Source organism: Nilaparvata lugens, chromosome 2 (genome assembly GCF_014356525.2).
Source record: "Nilaparvata lugens isolate BPH chromosome 2, ASM1435652v1, whole genome shotgun sequence".
In the NCBI taxonomy this organism is placed as follows: Eukaryota; Metazoa; Arthropoda; class Insecta; order Hemiptera; family Delphacidae; genus Nilaparvata; species Nilaparvata lugens.
Window position 1 is genome coordinate 75096478 of NC_052505.1, and position 24424 is coordinate 75120901.

The 24424-nt window shown below is 32.7% G+C and overlaps 1 protein-coding gene across 1 annotated transcript in view; it reads left to right on the top strand.

The window, feature by feature from the left end:
• The window catches only part of LOC111052441 (glycoprotein 3-alpha-L-fucosyltransferase A-like), a 35409-nt gene extending 19169 nt beyond the window's left edge, over positions 1-16240 (top strand). Inside the window, exons 3-7 of the mRNA XM_039421731.1 lie at positions 10085-10276; positions 11855-12052; positions 13356-13628; positions 14205-14359; positions 15772-16240. Of these exons, the coding sequence (XP_039277665.1) occupies positions 10085-10276; positions 11855-12052; positions 13356-13628; positions 14205-14359; positions 15772-16168 (1215 nt within the window). The 3' untranslated portion in view covers positions 16169-16240. The remainder of the gene's footprint in view (positions 1-10084; positions 10277-11854; positions 12053-13355; positions 13629-14204; positions 14360-15771) is intronic.
• The last annotated feature ends 8184 nt before the right edge of the window (positions 16241-24424 follow it).

Consider the following 24424-nt stretch of genomic DNA (forward strand, 5'->3'; position numbering starts at 1 on the left):
TTTCTATGGATCAGATTACTACATTGAAGGTTAGGAAAACTATTAATAAAATGAATGATTACATGAGACAGGTTTCTGTGGAGGTTAGGAATAATGTGAACAAAATGAATGTTGCTTTGAGTCAAGTTGATGAGTTCAACTTTCAACTGAGAATTGAAAAGGTGTATGCAATGCATTCTCAAGTGAACATGACTAACTTTTGTAGGCAAAACGGCTTTGTTGAAACAAATGAACCCATGAATAAAATCATGCTCTTGAAGAAAACAAAACGCAAAGTCTCCATTGATGTGTTAGTATTCAAAGGTTGTTTCAAGTTGCTTACTTACAAGATGATGACAGTGAATCACATGATGAAAGGGTATTCCCCAACACACAATGATTAGGAATCCTGTGTTATGCCGGGATTCAGAATAGCATAATCGCTACACAGTGTATGGTAAGAGTCCATAATTGTGTCTTTTTTCTTTCCTGTAGCCTATTTTCTTGGCCCTTAATCTTTTCAATTTTCGATTCTTTCCTGTCTTTGTGTAATGTTCAGTAAATTTCTTCTATGATGCATATCTTAACCAATCTTGTCCATAGTCATTTAAATTTGTATTTTTTTTCTGAAATAATTTTGGAAGTTGAAATAGTAGCTTATTTTCCTAATCTTTAAATTGTTGATAAAACTTAACTTTTCTAAAATCTATCCATTATAGTGTAAAGAATTGTGTGCTTGTGACATATTTTTTCATCATGTATCACTTATTTTGAAATGTGTGTTGTTTTAGGGAATTTATTTACCCAGTTTTCTTTTCTCTTGTTTGTATTTTTTAGGGAACTTATTTACCCATATTTCATCTTGATCATCTTTGTATTATAATCTTGAAATGTTTGTACTTATTATACAGTCTTTAAATTTTAAATTATTTTAAAAAATAATTGATTTAATTTAAAACGTTGTGTTATATTATCAATTGAAATGAGTTAAAGGCTAAAATTTTTCTAAAGTGTTTTGTAATTGATATTTTTTTTCAAATTTTAAAACTGTTTGTTCTATAAATTTTGATATGATTGATTATCGTTTGAAATGGATGCTGGAGTGTATGTAGAATTTTAGTGGGGTTTGTTGATTAGAATTTTGCTGGTATGTGATTGTTTTTTGAGATGGAAACCCATTATTGCCTAAAGAAGGAATAACAGAGGTTATGACTTAGAGAGGCAGTAATGAGATAATATTTTTTGTGTTGATTACTTATGTTGATTGCCATAGATGCAAAAATAATGATTAATAATGTTGATTGCCATAGATGCAAAATGATGATTAATTATGAATATTGTTTGCCTTTGAAGCAAAATATTATTGATGTTTTGAATGATTTCTTGTTTAATGTTTGATAGTAAAGTCTTGTCATGAAATGTAGTTTGTGTTTAGAACATTGAAGAGTCGAAATAAACTATAGTATCCAACAAACGATGATTAACAATATTAAATAATTTGCTTTTTATACAATTTTTGAACAAAATTAAAACTAAATAATTTTGAAACCCTGAATGATAAATCATAAATGTGAAATGAACATGCTATAAATGAAATGTTATATTAAATAATAATGAAATGCCGATATATTATGAAATGATTGAATAGAAGACCAAATGTCTGAAATTATTGAAATATGTATTGAAATTAAATTTTTGTTGTGTTGTTATGATGTTTGTTTTTTACAATTTTGATAATGATACAGGGTGTTATGAAATTATATTTCTATTTTGAAGAATGGATTAAAATGTTGATATTTGAACAGTGAATAAATGAATGATTTTTTTTCTTTAAATTTATCATTGATATGTCCATATTTCACAATTTATGTATTGCTGACTGTATAATAAGATGTTAACAAATTTCCATTTCATAGATACTTAAAATAATTTTTATGTGTATTAGATTGTATTGATAGCCTAATCAAGTTTTTCTTTTTAGTTTATAAGCATTTTAAGACAACAGGTACAGCACAGACATTAACATTGAAATAGTTATCATGTGAATCTCGAAATCAGTAACAAGTGAACGCCATGAAGAGTGTTAAGAACATTTGGGTGATTTTCAAACTAGTGTGACATATCTACGCCTAAATCTACGCTGCGGCCTAAACCAATAACTACGCTAATGTCAACGCCAATGTCAACGCCAATAGCTATACCAATGCCTGCGCCAACGCTGATGCCAACAACAAAAATCAATGCCAATGCCTGCGCCAACACTAATAACTACGCCAAAATGCCAAAATCTGCGCCAATGCCAACAACAAAAATCAATGCCAATAGCTACGCCAATCCCTGCGCCAATGTCAATAGCTACGCCAATGCCAAAATCTGCGCCAATGCCAATGCCAACAACAAAAATCAATGCCAATAGCTACGCCAATGCCTGCGCCAATGCTGATGCCAACACCAGAATCAACGCCGATGCCTGTGCTGATGTCAATAGCTACGCCAATGCCAATAGCTTCGCCAATGCCAAAATCTGCGCCAATGCCAATGCCTGTGCTGATGTCAATAGCTACGCCAATGCCAAAATCTGCGCCAATGCCAACAACAAAAATCAATGCCAATAGCTACGCCAATGCCTGCGCCAATGCTGATGCCAACACCAGAATCAACGCCGATGCCTGTGCTGATGTCAATAGCTACGCTAATGCCAATAGCTTCGCCAATGCCAAAATCTGCGCCAATGCCAATGCCTGCGCCAATGCCAATATCAACGCCGATGCCAAAGCCGACACCAAAGCATACACCAATAGCAATGCCAATGCTTATTGCTGACTCTGTATCTCAAACTTCAACACTACTGCATTACCTGGAGGTAATTGCCATCCATGTTCACATTCACAACTTTGAATTCAGAAGAACAGTCACAGTATCATGAAAGAATTAATTCAAAAAATCCTCTCCTAAATTATTCCTGTATGCAGAACTCTAAACCTTGAAAGCTGAAAATATCAAAAAACCAAACCTTACCTAAATTAATCCTCACCTAAATTAATCCTGTATGCAGCGTCTATCTCTTTTCCAAAAAACGAATTACATTGTCATTTCAAGCCTGAAATGTACATTGTATAATTACAAATATGATACAAAATTTATGTGACTCTGTATTGAATTTGGAATGCAGCCGTCTACTACAAACATGAAGCAATGCTAACTGAGATGTCACCGGTATCAAGTTTGAAATGCAGCCGTCTACTACAAACATGAAGCAATGCTAACTGAGATGTCACCGGTATCAAGTTTGGAATGCAGCCGTCTACTACAAACATGAAGCAATGCTAACTGAGATGTCACCTGTATCGAGTTTGATATGCATCAGTCGACTACAAGTATCAGCCCAACACTACGTGCATCCAGATCAGCCCAACACTAAGAGTATTCGGATCAGCCCAACACTAACGTCATCACATTGGAGTCACACTTAACTGAAAATCATACTGAGTGCCTTAACGGACTGTTTTCAAAAATGTGCATCAATAAAATCAACCGCGTCAATAGTGAAAGAAATGAACATTTTTTGATTTATTGAAATTTTTATGTGAAAATTAAATGTAACAATTCATCAATTCATTTAAAAAAAAAAAAAATAAAAAAATAATAATAATAAATTTTTCATTCAACATACTAAATTTTTTTTTATGCAATAAAAATTAAATTTTTCTATCTATTAAATTTATATGCAATTTCAAAAAACTATTCTTTACATATTAAACTTTCTGTTGAGATATTTTTCTTTAAATTATAAAGCTAAATCAAAAGTAATATTGATATTCTATATTTTGAAATATTGTTTGGAAACATATAACAAACGCTATTGATGAATTTTTATAATAATTTTCAATATTTTTGGATGACATGTATTGTTTTTTCTAGAAAAAATTGTTACTGTTCTCAAATTTAAATTTCAACAATTTTCATTAGGGTCAATGTAAATTTTTTTCTTTGAATTTTCAAACAGTAAAATTTTTTTATGTCAAGAGGGGGGTATTTGTAATATTACATTTTTCTTCTCACATTTGAATCGAATCTTCAATTCGAGATCTATGGAACTTTATAGTAAATGTCAGAGTTATCAATAGACGGACAAATTTTTTGACGGAGAATTTTTTATCGTAAATGTTTGTTGCATTGTTCCATAATGTCACCGAGGCAGGGTTAACAAATTACTGGATAAACAGTTTATTTAAATAGAATATGTATAAAAAATTTAAAATAACATTTTCAAAATAAAGTTTTATTGAGAACAGATGTAGAATGTGAATTCTAAACTTATAAGTTATAATTTTTTGATGACGTGTCTGTGGAGATCGATATTGAACAGGGCGTTGTCTTTCGTGACTGGCAACTTGTGTCTTTTTCCTGTTCGATCTTCTTCTGAAACTAATGGCTGGCTATGTTTGTGTTGTAAAGTTTTGCTCTAAATCATTTTCGTTTATTAATGTTTTAAATTGAGTTTTATATAAAATTTGTGCTGTTTTGGTCAGATTTAGCGGTTTGTATTGTCAAGCCATTAGCCACTGTGTTTCAACTGTAAACTAGATAAGTATTTTTAGTTCGTAATAACTCTGAAATCATTAGGCTTGTAAGTTATTGTTCTTTGTATATTTCTGTGTTTTGCCAAAATTTTCATCTGAAGATTATAAGTTAATTTGCTCTGAAAACTGGATTTCTCATTCATAGGCAATAGATCCATTCACAGTTTATCAAGAATCTATTTTATTGGAGCCGACAACTTTCCTTAGGTGATAGGTGTTAAATGCTATTCCAACCGTTTAAGGAAAAATTGGTAGCACAGCAATGAATAACGAGCGAAGCTTGGTGCCCCGATATTAGTAATAATGCAAGGAAAGTAAAAATAAATAAATAGTCCCGCAAGGGACTCCCCACCAAAAGCCATACGAATTTACTTTTTTTATCTAACAAATCAATTGTTTCTGACACAGAAAGTCTGGTATTAACGCATTGACCTACACCAGGTCTGCTTAAAATACATCAGCAGGTATAAATGGCATATATTTTTAAGGTTTAAATTGTACATGAATAGTAGAAACATATAATGGTGAACTCTAAAAAGTGCGGCCAATTGGCAGTTGGGATCATAATATTTATCCTGTTCAACTGCATCATCAGCAATTATCTAGATTTCAATGCGATGCAAACTGAAACGCAACGGACCTATTCCTACTTGAGGGACTCTACATCCAGGCAAGCAAAAAAGGTTTGTCTGTATTATCAATATTTAGCGTTATTATATATAATGTAGGCCTACACCACTGCAATCAATATACTTCATTCAAGGAAAATAGAAAGTAGACTACTGTAAACGAAAATTATAGTTTTGGAAGGTGAAATTACTAAAGTGCTTGAAATTGACTCACATATCTCCAGTTGTCAAGCAAGATGTTAATTTTGTTTATAGGCTATCAAGTCTAAAAATCTGGTGTGGCGCACTCACACAACTTTCCTTGCCGTTATGAAAATTGATCACCTGACGCTAGTGTACTCGCGCATCTCAAGTCTACTATTCAAATATATGAAACAGCTGGTGATAGGTTAATAACGCTGGAAACACACAAGGTTTGCTATCTCTTAGTAGTGAATGATTTAATAGAACCAACAGTTGCCTACAGTTTGCAATTTAATAATCACATTTTCTGGGATTTCAAGCTTATTTTCAATTTTAGGTGGAAATGTTACTGGACATTAATTGCAGAGATTTTCATGCTCAATCTTTTCCACTTGAAATATTTTGTTTAAATTGTATATGAAGGCTGATAATTGAAGAATCTAAAATCAAACTTTGCATAGATGGGGCAAAGCTCCTGAAATTTTTACAGATATAGGACTTGTTGCAGTTGATAGAGCTTATCAATGACTATTTATTTTCAGGTATGAATTTGATCAAAATCGTTGGAGCCGTTTTCGAGAAAATCGCAAAAAATCCTTTTTTTGTCAAAATTTTCGCCATTTTAGCCGCCATATTGGATTGCATTTGATCGAAATTGTTCGTGTCGGATCCTTATAGTGTAAGGACCTTACGTTCCAAATTTCAAGTCATTCCGTTAACTGGGAGATGAGATGTCGTGTACACAGACGCACATACACTCATACACACACACACATACAAACCAATACCCAAAAACCACTTTTTCGGACTCAGGGGACCTTGAAACGTATAGAAATTTAGAAATTGGGGTACCTTAATTTTTTTCGGAAAGCAATATTTTCCTTACCTATGGTAATAGGGCAAGGAAAGTAAAAATATTGAAACACTATTGAACAGATGTGATCAATCTCAAGCTAATCGTTCCAGCCGTTATTTTACTAGCCAAAAAAAAACGTATAAGTGAACAAAGGGTTATAGAGGGAAAAGTTTGGAAGACTCCACAGTTTATATTAAGCAGGTAAACTTATCAAAAGTCCTGAAGTCTACCCCGCTTGTGCTAGGGTGGTGGGGGTGGCTGAAATAATCCCTTTTTGTTTTCTCGCACAGTTTGAGAAGTTTTGCAATATTTCCAACATTTTTGAGATATACGCTCTTGTGAGCTCAAGTGTGAAATTGTTAAAATAACAGCTATTTATCCAATCTTTTCCTCTTTCAGGGCTTATAACTCTCTAACAATGCATGGTAAAAATGAATGCTTATAGTGGATTTTGTTGAGCATTGGTTCCTCCTCAATTTGATGAATTATTTCAATATTTAATGTTTTCCTTTCATTGTTATAGCAGATTCAATGTAGGGGATGAAAATTTCAATTTGTAACAATTGATCAATTGACAATGATATTCAAAGGGAATGTCTGGTACACAATTTTTGACTTGGTAGCTCAATGGAGACTGGTTGTGAGGTAAACATAGCAACAATGCGCATCTCTAGCACGTCTGTTAAAGGTTTGGAACCGCTAAGTTGATACTTGTTGCAGAGTTGAAAATTTCACTCTTAGGTAGGTTTAGGCTATTTTTTTGAAAAGGAAAATCCAGAGAAAGAGAGGAGTTTCAACTTATTATTTTTATGGAGTACAGGGCAAAACTCTTTTCTCAATGAACAAGGAGATATGATATACTAGAGTGTATAGTTCCGGAAATAGATGGAAAACATAAGGGATCTTTGGAAGACAAATTACAAGGAGGAGAAGTCCCCAATTGTGATTAAACTAAACTCTAATGGTTATGAGAAAACTTATCTTAAAAAAGAAACGTGTATTACAAGATCAATATACAAACAAATAGTAATAGAAGAATACCTAACCAGAGAGGTTAGGGAAAAAAGAAAGATGCTGTTTCCACATTTCATGAGGCTTGAAAAAGAAGGAAGGAGAGTAATAATGACATATATGATAAACTAAAAATTGACAGCAGACTAGTAGTATTTCTGGAGGAGTTCAACAGTCAAGAAGAAGTTATAGCCCAGTCAATGAAGGTCCAAAAAAGCAGTTTCGATCCGAAAATTAAATAAAAGCTGAATTTCCCACCATCGATAGAACCCTCCCAGAGGGTCATTCTCCCAAAAGTCCCAAAAAATCCCCTTGGAGCTTTCCGCCCCAATCCCCTAAAACATGAAAAATGCAGGTAAACACTGGAAATCAATTATCTCTGTAACCATTAATCGGAAAAAAATCTATCATATGTCATTCGATTCGTTACATTATGGACTAAAATATTAGTCGTATTCATTTCCTCAATAAATCAAACAGTTTCCTTGATAAAATAATATATACATAAAAATGTAGGGGTTTTTCGATTTGATTTTTGTTTTCTCCGATTAACTTCGAAGCAAATAATCTAAAGAAAATTAGACAAATGATTAATGTAGCCACATTCATTGCGAATCCATCGATGTATATTGTTATTCATTTGCGATTCGATTTGACGCTGTGGAAGGGGAAACAGTCGACGCGGTATGGCGTGGCTGACTCTCTTCACCATAATAAACAGTAAAATACGACAGTAGTAGGCCTACTGCTTTCTAAGTTGCATCTTATTCACACCATGGCGCGCTCGAAACAATCAATTTTGTCTATTGTTTTGACATGCGATGAAACTAATTTTTCACATTTTAATTCTCTAAAATCATTTTGTTGTTATAGATGTGCTAAATCATGCATTCTATGACAGACAAAGATATTGTTTGCAACCGATAAAATATTCATACTATTACATAATATAATACATATTTGAAATATGTGTGTATGATTATAATTCTATGCTAAAATTTATCATAAGTTTTGTCAAAAACTGAGATAAATCATAGATTACAATAGTGTTAACAGTGGCAATTTCCTGAAAAATCATAGCGTGCAGTCTTAGCTGTTTTCTACAGTTAATATTCTTCAAGCCAGGTTGATAATATACCTTCAGTTGAGCCAAATATATATGACGGCTGAGGCATAAAAAAATATACATTGGGATAGTTGAGTCGAAACTTTCTATGATTCTCTCTGTAAAGTAGCTTATCTTCCGTTCTTACTAGTTGAATCTAGATTATTTAAACAGTTCAATATGAAAATTCAGTAGATTCTAAAGATGAAAGCCATGCAAAAATACAAATTAAGGAAGAGTAAGCATGCATAAAAGGTAGGAAAATCATGAAGTGTTTCACATTTAACCACAAAGTACCCTACCGTATAAGATAATTGAAAGACGATTCATCATATTCTAGAAATTTTGTTATTTTTACTATTTATTATAGGTACTGTACATTGATTTCTGTGATTATAGAGATCAACTACTTTATTCTGAATCAGGATAAGGATAAATAGGGAAATTGTGAGATGGGGATAACATCCATCATAGCATCAATTTGAAAGCTCTGATAATAATGATTTGAACGGAACTGCGATTCTGGCTTGGTATTGCCTCTTCATGTTCAGTGAGAATAGTAAGCTTCAGAATAATTCGTTCTCACTATATGTGATAATATTTGAACCGAATTTGCAACAAATTGATCTACTTTCAGCTTGAATTTTTTTTTGTTTTTTTGTTCTTGAAAATAAATTTTGAATCTTAATTTTTCACAAAATAAGGATAAGATGAAGGAGTCGGACACATAATATATCATGAAACTTTGATGAAAAACATCAATATCTGAAACTAGAGTTATCAAATTGTGTTACCTCTGACTCGTATGGAGAAGGCACACTTCAAATTAATATAATAAATTCTGTGAGAAAACAACGAAATCCTGATTTTTATCATGAGCATGGTTAAATCAAGAAAATTGTAATATTTTTTAAGAGTATTGAAAAGTGAAAATCTATATACAGCGCATGTCAAAACAATAGACAAAATTCACTACCTACCTAATAGTGCTTTTCACTACCTACTTTCAGCAATCGGATTGACTAGGTGACTGACCCTAGTAATGCAACCTTGTCATTTTTCTATAACCTTATTGATAGTGATCAGCATAAGGCTCTAATAGAGAAGTGCGTTTTTTTATTCAAAATATGTTCATAGATGTGGGCATCATCAACAAAATATTTACCTACTACCTACTACTGTTGCCAATTCTATTTTAGTCTCTACATTGCAGATAATGACTCATTCACAGGAGTACCGTACATTTTTTATATTGTACCGGATATGAATCATGTATTGGACCTGTAACTCAACATAGAAATTTCAATCAGTAGTTTCAAAGTAAACGAAACAAAACATTGGATTCCAATAAAAGAAGCAGTTGTTCTTACGATCTTTGAATATTAATATTATTCTTTCATGTAATATTATAATTAATAATAATCTTCTTCAAATTTTTTATTATTTTATGTATTGGCACCAATTGATCTTTTTTCCTCCAGCCAATCAGATCACTGCTGTCAAACCAGTCCTGGTGGCCCCTCTACTCTTTCTTTCAAGAATTAAAAATGGGACGTTTTCCATCGTGAGTTTCGGTAATCACAGTTGAGAGAGCTCACAATCCTCCTTATCTATTTTGTGCCACAATTGCCAGAGCATTTTTCAGCCAGTATTATTATTATTTGTTGTGTACTCACTTTGCTAGTTTATGTGTGCATGAAAATTAAGACGAATTGATTCTTTAAAACTATTCTTCAAGAATTCTCCACTGAAGGCAGAGAAGCCATGGTTCATGAAAGGTGGCTCTCGTTGGCCGACTCCCGCCGAAGTGGACCAATCAGGAAAGCGCAAAACGAAGCTGTGGCCACACGAGGATCCTGACAGCGACCGTATGCTCAACCAGTACATGTTTGTGCCACCTATCTCACCAAAACCTAGACCAACCCAAAAAGTGAATACATTTCCTCCAACTTATCAAACTTACTGTCTGAAAAAAAGAAAATCTAACCTTGAAACTGCATAATCAATTGAAAACTGTAGAGTAAACTAGCCCACGTTGGGACACTTCAAGTTGTGGAAAATTAGTGAGTATTGGGTTGGCAACAACTGTGTTGTTTTATCAGCTGTTCATAGCCTTATTTACAGACATAATAATTTCAGCTGTAGCACTAGTCGTTATTAATAAAAACTTAACAACATATTTTTGTAACCTCAAAGTTTTTTTTGAGTAGAGGAATTTCAATTTTCACTTAAAAAATCCACCATTCAAGTTAAACCTATCAGCTAATATTCATTCTGTATTATTTTATGAATATTTTGACGTATAGAACATTATTGTACTCTTATTTTTAATACAGTTATTCTGTATTAAACAAAGCTATGACCATCTGCCCACCTTGGGACACTGCAATCATGATTATGCTCATATTATAACAATGGACATTGCTTCTAAATCTCATTTTACTTAAATTAGGCTGTATATCAAAGGAATAAATTATAAATAAATATTATATATAATTATAGCCTGAAATGTATCTTCAGAGGTAACCTAATAATCCAAACACACTTGGTGCACATGACTTTTGGTCATAGTTTTTACTAAAAAAATCAAATAATGTATTTATACTATTAATATTTATAATGAAATATAAATTCAAATATGTTTTCAATAAATTAACAAAAATAATGAATTGTTTATTTTTAATTCAATGTCCCAACCTGGGCAAGGGCAACCTTGTCCCATCATGGGCCGATCTTAAGCCCAGGTTGGGACACACCCAAAAAAAATGTTTTTGCAATAAAAAATCAATTGACAATCAATGCAGTTGCCATCCTCAAGGATGAAAGTGTAAGCGAATACAATTAATACAAAATTGAAAAATGAAGAATTTTTATTTTTGTCCAAGTTATAGCTGTTTGAATTTTGGTGTCTCAACGTGGGCTAGTTCACCCTATTGAGTGATGCTGTAGAATTTTCAGTAGAAAAGACAACAAACTGGTTTTATTCTACTGAATAATTAATTTTGATCTGCGATTTATACAATTTTCATTGTCTACTACCGTACTTCATATTCTCATTTATTCTTATCTAGCCTCAAGTTGTTATTAGTGTACCCAGTGCACAAAGTGGCATTTTGCCGCACCAAAAGAAATCTACACACGAACCGTAGGTGAGTCTCTTGATTTCAGCATTATGAAAGCAACACGTATATTTGAACATTAGAATGCAACTAGTAAAACAATTTCGCCTTTATAAAAAATTGCGACATCTTAATAAAAAAGGTAGTTTTATAATACTGTAATATACAACTTTTGTACCCAAGTATTATTCTTATAATAGTAATAGTAGTATTATACCGCACTATTAATATTTTAAGGAATTCGTTAGGTGTGTGAGAAGATTACACCCAGAAGGAAAGAAGTAGAAATTTGGCATGATTATTGATACGGTACAGTAGATTGAAATAGCTTCTGGTATTAAATTTCTCAAACATAGAGAGCCCATTGGAACATATATAATTTTCTGCAGATTCTGATGTGGTCTACTATAGCAGTATGGGAAGAACCCAAGGGAAGTACCGGTATGATACCATTCGCTAGCTGCCCGGTGAGTAATTGTGAGCTTACTACAAATGAAGAAGAGGCAGCTAAGGTTGACGCCATCATGTTTCTTCACCACTACATTGATCACCAAGTCCATTTTCGTCAACAAAGAACAAAACATCAGGTGAATCGAGTGAGAATTTCTTTCATTTTTAGAAGAGAGCGCAAATCACAGCTTCGTGTATAAAATCACTTGTTAAATAATGCAATTTCCCACTGGAAAAAAATCTTATAATTTTACAAAAATCTGTCATTTATTGTACAAAACACTATAATCATGATTATAATTATTCTGACCATGGAGGGTAATAATTATGACATTGGGATAGTTTATTTTGCTTACTTACTAATTATAAATGAATAATAATAATGTATATATGTATGTATACTTTTCCTATATTCAAATCATTGGGAATCTATCCTTTTCGATCTAGGTATTTGTTGAAGGTGTATATCCATGTTTCATAAAATGAGTGGGGATAGATATTTAATAATAAATACTGAACGAGGCAGTTTGGTTACACGGCAAACTACACGTATTTTGTTGTGACTTCCCAAACCTACCTCTACCACATTATTTTAAAGATGATTTATTTTTCTGGGAGCAACATTTTATAATATCCTTCCTGAAGAATAAGGAAGCTCAAAATTTGCAAAAAATTTATCCAATGAAGAGTTGGCTATGGCTTCATTCACCTTTGGAAATTGAAAACTTTTGCAGTGTGGTAAACTGAGTATACTCAGCTTCAACTTGAAAAAATTTATAAACATACGATTATGGTCCTTTTCTGAAATATTTTACCTTGTAGCTTCTTCTTTATTTTCATAATGTTAACTTAATGATTCAATTTGTTATATATAATAATTCCTCTCTCTTTTTCTAATGCTAAAATCCTCAAAAAAATGTATTCGTCTATTATTGTTTTCTTCTTCTTTCTGCCTTGTTACTTTGTTCATTAGCTCTTGATTTCTAAGTGGTGGCTTCCTCCCTATTTTTCATATGGAATTAGTGTCTCATTATGAGATAATATAATGAGAGAAATCCTCTATTATGTTCCATTATTTCAACTCCTATTCACGGACAAAAGCTTTGTGGAAGTTCGTTTATGAATAGTAATTTTGTTAATATCGGTTCCCATATAAATTAGAATCACAGTTCATTTTTCAAATGGTTATTTTCTGGTTTGTGGTCGGTAACCGGTGCATTTTGCCTCAAACGACCCAAATCAAATATTTTTTCCAAATAATAGCCTAGATAAAATCTCCACATAGAAGACAGTATTTGACCTTATTTGTATTTGGCGTTATTTGATCAATTTAATAAGTCTGTTATTACGAGAAACTCTCAATTTATAAATATAGAATCTCTATATGATTTGGAGTTGTGGAGGAAGAGCTGACTATTTTGAATTGATGCGTGTTCTAAGGTGTGGATATACTATAGTATGGAAAGCCCGATATGGTCTGAAATCCCAAAAGGACTAGATGTATTCAACTGGACAGCCACATACATGCAGAGAAGCGACATTCCCAGACCATATGGCAAATGGATCTTCTACAATGAGTCGAGAACTGAATGGGATGGTCCGCCTAGAAACTTTGCTAGCGGAAAAACTAAGAAAGTTGCCTGGTTTGTATCCAACTGCAAAGCCTCCAACAACCGTTGGCTGTTTGCAACAGAACTCAGTCAATACATACAGGCGAGTAATAGGCGAGGCCTACCTCAATCAATATTCTATAAAAAGATTTAACAATTGAAATAAAAATTCAAATTAATATTTTTAGGCAGACTCAATACAGCAACAAGTGTTAACTTGACGGTACCCTACTTTCAGCACAGGGGTTAGGGATGAGGATTTTCAATTTATGTTCACCTCCTAACTAGTCTTAATGAAGCTGCAGAGTGAAAAAAGGGGTTCCAGTCCAGATATTGTCTTCAAATTACATTGTCAAATGATCTATGAGAATTTCACTCTTAACACTACCTCAATATGCTATAACAATATTGATAGGAAGCATAAAATGGCGGAAAAATACATCAAATTTGGAAGAATTAAATTCTCTACGACCCAACTTATTTTTTCGATGCATTGTTATTGAGTAATAAGCCCTGAAAGTTCAAAAAAACTGTCTTGTTAAAAATTTTACACATCTAAAAGTAGTAGGAAAATCAATTGTTGAGATACAGAAGAGCACACTCATTCATATACTCAGGCATTTTAATATTTGAAATTGAACTAGCCGATAGATCGTTCTTACAAAGGGCATGTTCGCAGGTTGACATTTATGGTCGTTGTGGAAAACTGAAATGTGATTCGGAAGACAAAAAATGTGATGAATATTTGGACAAAGATTACAAGTTCTACTTGGCATTTGAAAATTGTAACTGCAGAGAATACATCACTGAAAAGTTCTTCGAGAAGGGCTTAGGGTACGATTATGTTATTTTTATACCAAATGTTGAATCTTTGATTTTTTGCTGTTGGGTCTATATCGAATTCGGGAGAGAAACGTATTGGGTTAATCTGTTAATTCTCTCTCAATCACTGATTTCATAATTACATGTTTATTTGTATGCATTAGTAAACGATCTTGGCGCGATTTGAAAAGTGAAATCAATGGCGAACTTCCATGAAACTGAATATAGCAAGCAGTATCTTATTTTGGTCATTGAATTAAACTCATATATGAAAGAACGTTTATCTCTTTGTTAGCTTCTTATCATTATTTTGTATTTCGTTACACAATACAAATTGTCACCTATAAATTTGGAAGAAAATAGCACAAGGACTACATTATTATTTTATCTACCAATGTTATTACAGTACATTAGTGTCATGTGCATTTCAAATTTAAAAAAATATACTGCATATTATTGTAATTTTTGCCAAACTACAGAAAACAGTGTTTCTTTTTTGGTATTTCAATTTATCTCATATAAGAAAATGCATATTATTATTTTTATTAGTTTGTACTCATTGTGTTTTATTTTCACACTCTTGAAGGGCGTTCACATTAGTCAAGTTTTCTTGAATTCAAGTTTTGTGTAAGACTGGTGTATGCTTTTTGCAAACTTCAAGTCAAGTTTACAAGAACAGAAAGTTGAATCCACTATACCAATGTAGACCCTTCTTCTAGTTCTATTGAATCGAGTAGAAGTTGAACATATTTGACTTTTGGATTGAACTTGTAATCTTGAAGGTATAATCCAACCTAAAAATGGGAAAATGAGATAAAAACAGTTATCAGTCATTGTAGAATGTAGCCTATAGAAACAACTAAATAGAAAATTTTATTTATTCCATTCACTCACGTGAAAATGGCATTTATATGAATGTCGAAACATTTCGTGAGTACAAAATAGTTTGAAAAAAAAGTATAAAAAGTAAAAACAAAAATTTGTAATGAATTAGATTTTTCACTTTATAATTTAATACTTTTAAGTTGATGAAAACTTCAATTCAAGTGAACTTGACTTCAAAACTTCGAAGTTTACAAAATCGTCCATTTAACTCAAACGTTAAAAAAAAGAAAAACTCGAATTCGAGGAAACTTGTCCAATGTAAACGCAGCTTTATACTCTATCTATGCTTCATACTCTATATTTCAATTTAATTGTATTTTTTGGAAACATAGAAACCAATTATAGCCTAAATCTTATTATTTTCTTCATCTCATATATTTGTGAGAGTGCACTATTCTTTTCGTTACCTTGTACGGTACTCATATTGTATTCCTATAGCCTACTAAATAATTAATATTCCAATTCACTTGTTATGTTCTCATTCGCAGAAAATAAATGAATTGATTATCTGATTCGATTTTGACGTTTTCTTATTGCAGTCACAAAGTGATTCCTATAGTGCTGGGTGCTCCAAGGGAGGATTATGAGCGGGTGGCTCCAAAAGATTCATTCATCCACGTTGAAGATTTCGCCACGCCCAAAGATCTGGCCGCCTACCTTCACGAAGTCGACCACGATGACAACCTCTTCAACTCCTACTTCAAGTGGAAGGACATGGGGGAAGTTCTCTATTCCTACTTCTATTGCCGACTATGCGCTATGCTCCACGATGACCACATCCCTCGAAAATACCACCCCGACTTCCATGATTTCTGGAAACCACCAAACTCATGCATTGGTAAACGATATTGGCGCGATCTGAAACGTGAAATCGGTGGTGAACTTCCATCAGTGTCATGGAACGGAAATGATGAGAAGAGTGTAACAATTGATTGAGAGTAAATAAATAGAAGAAAACTAAATGAATATTGATTATAGAAGTATTTGTTTTTCTTCTTATTTTCTTTATTTGTCTAGATATTAAAAATTGCAGTTGTTACAATAATGTTACAATACTATGATGATGATGATAATGATTGTGTTTAATAGCACAATGTCATAGGGTATTGGTACGCATACCTTTTGTCTGGATGACGATGACTGATCCACAAGAAACAGACGTGGGCCCTAACAGATTGACCGATTAGGGATATTGTAGCCTAATGGTCTCCAGTTATTGGATAATAATAATATAAGGAGGATTTAGAGTGAAGAATGAGTAAATTAAGAAAGTAATATGTAGTACAATGTGTAAAGATAATGTAAAAAATTTATAAAACACGAATGAACAAGAATGTTCATCTAACAAGAATGAACAGTTGATATACCGGTATCAGCTATCCTCTATAGAAGGCAGTGGCAAGATAGATAATCGGCTTCGCTGTTCTATTTTTCTCCACTACTATTATAACCCTCACTATATAATTATATTGAGCAGAGACAGTGCAGTCATATTTCAGCCAACAAGAGAATACAGCATTACATTTCTACAAAGAGATGTTGTACATTCAATTACTTCGAAACAAAATAAGCCTTAATTCGTACTGAAATTGATACTCTTTTTGAGATATTATGAAACAATTAACATTGATACTCACTCAACTCCTGCATGTGTCTCATTCTTATTTCCATCATATCCATTAACCCTTGATCTACAACAAACTCCAATTCTTCGGATTCATTATCTTCATGAATTCGGGTTTGACCTATAAATAGAAATAAATTTATATCAATCACAAGAGCGATATTAGTTGATATCAATTATATAGATCTTAGAACGCTTATTATTATTATCAAAACCACATTATTTGATATTTGTAATATCTAAAAATGAAACTAGGAACTGAATACTAATGCAAAACTCTAAAGCTGCGTTTACACCGGAGTTATAACAAAAGTCATTAAAATATTATGTTAATAACATTTTCTTTAATAACTAGGAATTTTCTGTTAAAAACACGAGTTATTAACTTTTGTTAAGATAAATTTTTGACGATTCAGTCAAATTAATAACTTTTTTTAAAAAACTCGTGTTATTAACTCCGGTGTAAACGCAGCTTAAGGAAGTTTCAAGTCTAGCTTGTGTTATATTGTGAATAATTTTTTTCGTCATCAACATTTGGCTGGATTCATGTACAGTAATTGGTTAATAAGCTTCATTTTCTACGCCATCTGCAAGAAGTCGAAGCGGAATACTATGGTAACCTCAAGCGGTCAGGTGAGGGAATGCCGATTGGTAGGGCCAACGATAACACAAACATCTCTAAGGCTCCTCATCAACAGAGAGCTCACTTTGATCGACTTTTTGCGGAAGGTGTCGCTGTGTCGAGCATTGATAGCTCACAAAATACGAATTTTTCAATCAATGCTCACAACACAATGGGCGACGCATTATAAACATTGTTAGCAATAATGTCCACATTATTATTCAAGATCTTCATACATGCACACTACAAATAACATGCAGAATTCAACATACACAACACAAAAGTGAGTAGATAAAAGAGGAATAGCAGCATCTACATGGAAAACTGAAAGTTTTCATTAAATATAATAAGCCCTCGATTTATTCTTAACAACACTCTTAAACATCATTATTGGTAGCTCTTCAACAAATAAAGACTGCTACAGATAAAGAAGAGCTATTGATTATGAAAGAAAAGCAATCCATACATGGTATGTCAATATCCTCAGTCTTCAAGCTTTCCCTGCATGACTGTGTTTTTAAAATTGTCAAACAACCGCCCTGCCATTTTTGCCATATTAGAACTTTTGAAGAATGGCAAAAATTACCGCATAGGCATGTAACCTCACCAGATGGGGGGGGGGATCGTACAAGATCTCTAAATTCTAAAGGGCGAGTCTTGGGACTTGATAAATAACAAAGTTTTTTAAAGCTTTCGTTAAAAATGGATGTTTTTTAAAGTTAATCTTGAAGAATACATGAACCCATAATACATTTATTTCAATTATAGCATCACCATTACAGGCATATCGTAAGATATAACGGAATGAGAAAGTCCATAGCATGCAAGTAGGTACCAAGGAATCTTAGTTTAAATCTTTTAAGACAATTTGTTAGAGTTTCTTACACAAATCTATGATGTGAGGCTCCCAACCAAAACTATTTTCTAATATGTATCCCAACATTTTTTAATTACACTTGATATCATTACCTTATGGAATATGCATCCCTTAAAAAGAAGCAAATACTGTTTTACTATCATTACTAGAATATTCAAACTCACACTCATATTGGATTTAGTAGCCTATTTAGTATTATTAAGTTCATAATGTGATCATAGAGACCACAAGGACACGTCAAAAAATAAAAACGAGAAAGAAAGTTAATAATAACTAGTCACATCAACAAAAAAGTAAAAAATACGAACTCACCAGCTTGTTGTACAACAGAAAGAACTCATTCATGGAATACAAAGGGTTCTACACCAGAAATCCCCTCAGTGCACCCTTGAATCGCCTGTTTGACAGGTCTCTTGCTGCTATTGGCAGCTTGTTGAAGAGTCTCGCAGACAGGTGGGCAAGGCCAGTTTGTGTTCTGCTCAGCCTCTGGTGGGGTACGTCAAATTCTAATTACCTACCTATGATAGTAGGAAGAGCAAAAAAGTTAAATGATGTAACTATTATTATTATTATCATCATCTAATAATAGCACATATGAATTGTCTATTAATATACATTTGCACAATTCATTAAATGCGTGCATTACTTTGAGAATATTCTCAGTCTTCATGAGATTCAAGAATATGAGCTTTCATCGCAAGGTTGAAAGATGAATAAAAATATTTATCTTTTCATTTGATAGATTAATGTTTAAAAAAAGTCACATGGTACTTGATACATTGTTCACCAGTCATACATACATTAGCTTCAACCAGCAGTGAGTTGCAACAAGAGCTCAGTAAGAAATTATGAATTAAAATATGAATTGATATATTCATAATTATGTATCTTTCATTTTGTACCTACTATAATCAAAGTCATAGTAGGTACAAAATTACTGATCAAAATTACTTTTGACTTGGAGGGACATGCGCAGCAGAGATAGGTAGGAAATACAGATCCACAATGTTACCGTTCTGAACCGGCCAGCGTTCTCTACTTTCTAGTGATTGTTTATGTGCTCATGCTACTCATGGAAAGTTACCTGTCTAAAAGTATTCAGTCGACTGAGACTAATCAACGAATTGGCAACTGAGCTTCTACCTATGACTGTATTTATCACTGTAATTGGCCAATCTCCCACCATTTCTCTGCGACGCATATTCCTTCAAATCAAAAATAGTTTTTGAAAAAAAAATTTTAATCGATCTCTTACTATACCGGTAAGTAAATTTTTTAATATCTCAAGGTAAGTTACCAGTTTCGCAGTACTGAATAAAATACACCGGCTACATGGTACCTAAATAGCCTACTCTACTAAACAACATAAGAGCCAGCTTAGTGTTTCCTTATTTTATTTCCTTCTGAAAAGGCTACATTTTATATCAGTATCACAAACATCATAATCAACAATAAAAACTGGATTGATTCTATCAAAATCATATCCAAGTCAGGTTCATTCTAAAGTCCTCAGTAAGCTCATGGCCTTATAAAAATAATCATGTAATAGGTAGCCTACAAGGACTAAACGTTTTCACTTACATTCTATAGTGTGATGAGTAAACTTGTAACATTCAACTTTCAACTTCTTGTTCGAAGACAGTAAAATAAGGGTCATCTTTTATGTCAAAAATTATTTTTTTTTTAAAGATGCAATTGATGTTGTTTTCTATAACAAATACTTAACTTTTAAAAAAGTCTACCTGACAACTGAAAACCGATATCAAATAATAATCAAATAACCGCTCAAAAAAAGAAATAACATAACCTAAATACTTATCAGCCTGAGAAGTGAGAAGAAAACAAAAGTCCGTACATTCTCAACGGCTTTAACATCAATATTTAATCATATCATAAATATTGTCTTATCTTGCATGAATTATTTTATTGAAAATTATTATATATAATATTATTTTATTGTTATCATTTAGTATGTTGGTCACACTTCCATAGATGTATCACGTGACTTGTCAAAAGACCACTAGTTGAGTTGGGTCGCCTGAATTGGGAATATCTGGAACTCAAAATATCTTGCAGCTGGCCGGAATTGGAAATATATGGAACTCCGAATATGTTGACAGGCGGAACTCCGAGTATCGTGTAGGCCGGCGGAACTCAAAATATCTTGTCAGCTGGTGGAATTGAAAGTATGTGGAATTGGAAATATATCGAACTCACAGTATCGATCGTTATTAGCGAGACTGTGCAAATGTGTGATGAAACAAATTTATCGCAAAACAAAAAATATGAAGGGTTCCTTAGTGAGGTCCACGTTATAATGACTATTAGATCAAATTTGGTTTTGCTATCCTTGTCTATCATTCGACAAAGCCGGTGGTATTATCCTTTTCTAGGTCCACAACAATGCCAATTATGTTTATGACAGTGTAGAAATATAATTTATTGATGCAGAGAATCGACATCGCTATTCTTCTATCTTTATCCACTGCCATTATAACGTGGACCTCACTATATATAGTTAACCTAGAATAAATTCATCAACAGTCGTCAGTCTTGTTTGAAATTGAACCAGATAACAGAGTTTTGAAAACTTGCATAATATGTACATGACTATTATTTTATAAACCACTATAATTTTAATTCGTGTTTTTACTGTTGGTTATGGTATTAGTTATAAAATGAAGTAGCAATAATGTAGCATACCTAATAAAAAAATCTTTATTATAACAAGAAAGAAACTGACTTATATGTTGGTAAGTATTTCATTATTTAGAATTTGAATTTTCCTATTGAAATATTATGTTGCTATCTATCCATGATTACAATTAATGTTTATTTTTCAAGGTTGTTGGTCATTAACTTAGTTACATAGGTACAGTATTTCCTAAATCCTAATACATTTAGAGTTAAACAATAAGCAAGTTTCACTGTGAATCAATGAGATTGGTTGATCAACATTGTTTCATTGTTTATCACTTTATTTTATAATCATGGGTATCACATAAAGTAATACAATAAGAAAGACAACTTTATATTTTCAATGTTTTTAATTAAAAAAATCAAACTTAAAACTAGAGTAGCATACCATATTTTATTGATTTAACTTATTTTGGCTATTTAGTTTTATTCTGATGATAATTCACTTAGCCTATATTTATTTAATTTATGCTAGGCCTAATTGGAAACTATTTTTCAGATAACAATAGCATTAGGCTTCTAGCCTACTTCCTATATCGTACCTATATTTTGAGTTTTCTGTGGAGAACGAATAGCTCAAGTTAATGAAGCTAATGAAATATCAAAAACCTACCAAGTAAGTTTTCTTTTAATATCACCTATTAAAACTAGATGTAAGTTACTTAAGTTTTGTGAAATGGTTTATTTACTTCTTTATGATTTAACTTCTTCAGCCCTTGCCAGTAATGCCAGGTCTTCGGGAACATTAAAAACTAGAAACTTTATAAAAGCTATAAAATATAAGTTGATGTGTTCCAATAATCTAATGAAATTAATTAACATTTGCAATAAGTAAAGGTAGGTAGGCTACTGAGGCACCCATACTTGATTTGCTATGTTTTCATATAGAAAATAAAGTTTTCCTGTACGGTAACTGTTTTTCTATTATCACAGATAGCTTAGCCCCTTATCCTTTCTCGCTTTCTGTGTTTTATTGGGTGCACTACAAGCTTTTTTGTGAATCTATAGCAATGATTCTTTTATTTGATATTTTTCCTATTAACTTATCATTAAGTTAATACAATAATAAAAAAGAAGAACTCTACATAACCTCATTTATTATAACTCTACTTATATTGAATCATTTTTCATCACCTAGGCTTAAGATACTTCTAGAAAGTCGCCTTTGTAAAATACCGGGGTGACTTTGACCCACGTCGCGGAAAAAGATTCAAATCATTTATCACCGATATCTGTTATCCGAAATCGATGTTTAACATTTATATCCGTAGCCTTGATCATTATCTAGGTTTTACAATCAATATCTTGTCGAATCTCGGTATATTACTTGAATTATCGACATAAAATCTAGCTTCTTGCTTCATCTTGTGATTTTGTTGTCTGAAAACTTTGTAGCCTATTAGAAAACTCATTTCTAAAAGACTTATATCGGCGAGTACATTTATTTTTGTTTTTAATTATATTTTAATTGTTATACATAGTGATCATTTAGAAAGTCATTTTAGGTTAAAATTATGGTGACTTTGTCCCAGTATAAAAATTGTGGTTTCCATTTACCATTTTTTGGTTTCTCGCATAAAACTCAAAAATATGTATCTTAAGGACTTACCATAACTATCATATATAACAAATTGAAGCTTACATGATCTCCTACAATATTCATTCTACAACTTTTTTTTATCTCCTCTAGTTTTCGAGATATCCGCTCTTGAAGGTGTGACATTAAAAAAAACACATTTGCCACCAATTTTTTTCTATTTTTGCTTTTATAAGTTTTTAAAAATCGATGGGAAAAATCCATGTTGATTATGAGCTTATAGAGCATTAAATTCTCCTCAATTTGATGTATAAATTCACACTTTTACAAATTTCTCAACACCTTTTGCAGCAGATTTAGTGTTGAGTGTGAAATATCCATTTTTGCAACAATAGACCAATTGACAAAGGAATTTGGAGGGAATGTTTTAAACAACATTTTTGACTTATCAGCTATGTTGAAACTAAATAGGAGGAGAACATATCAAAAGTCCCCATTTTATGATGCATTTTTGGAGAGCTATGACCCATGAAAGAGCAAAACATTGGATAAAAACCTGCTATTTTAAGAATTACACACCTTCAAGAGCGAATATCTGGGGAACTGTTGGGAATATCACAAAATTTCACTAAACAAAAAGTGTAGAGAATGTATCAAGCTTCATTTTTGAATAGTTAGTTAAGTCGGTTGAATGCATTGTTTTCAAGATATGAGCGTGGAAGCAAAACGCTGAAAAATGCAACTTTTAAACCTTTTTTAGGTGGTTTGGTTTGAATCATCATGACTGGCTTTCTGATGAACCTATGCGACGCCATTAAGGAATGGCTTACTACTGTATGGTCGACTGGATCTGTACTTCCTGTATTTACTGATCCGGAGACGTGAAAATATGGTTCATCTGTAGACTACTGAATAGTATCGTGTTGCACAGAGGTTAAGAGTGCGTTGCAAGCATCTGTATGCTTTAGCCAGTCGTCTGAAACAACCATAATCTTTTAGGGGTGTAAATGGAGATCGAAGTGTAAAATTCGCCTTGCTTTTCTGGACGATATTTCAAGTGGAGCTGGATGTTTCCGCACAGAGCGCGATAGGGATTGTTCAATGGACGCCCTCACTGCCGCGATATTTTCAGGTACCCCACCTTTTTTAGGTTGCCCAGCTTGTTTTCTAGGAAGTGCAAATCCTTTCGACCAGATCAGGAACTGTCATGAAGATTCAAACCAAACCGCCTACAAAAAGCATCTGCGTCGCTACCACATTGTCATTGTTTTTAAAGAACGTTCCAACAATAAAGCCTCGATGCTCACCTTAACACTGCATGATGAACATGAATACTTAAAATATAACACCACCACTCTTATTCCACTATTCACCTGCGCACTCTTCACTGATTTGAAAGTAGGGAGTCCATTCTGACCAAACTTTTAGGCTTATCAAAACAGGGAATATGTCGGCCATGATAGCTAAGACAAGTAAGGCTGCACTCTTTAGTCAGCTAGTGCTCTATACGATACGTGCAAAATGGATGCAACCCTTAGAATAAAAATCAATATAAATTTCATGTGGATTGAGAGTAGATTAATCTCTAGTATGATGCATTCAATCTTTTTAATTATTACTCTTCTACTTAACTAGTTCTTCTACTAATACGTTTTTCTTTTTAGAAATAAAAATGCCATTTATGTCTGCCTGTCATCACATAGAAAGCTTTCCGAAAGACACAACTCCTTGGTAAGTAGTTCCTCACTTTACTTGATTATTGGTTTATATAGTGTCCCAAAAAGGATGTTAGGTTTTTAGAATTACTGTGGAGGTAGTGATTTCAATGTTTTAAT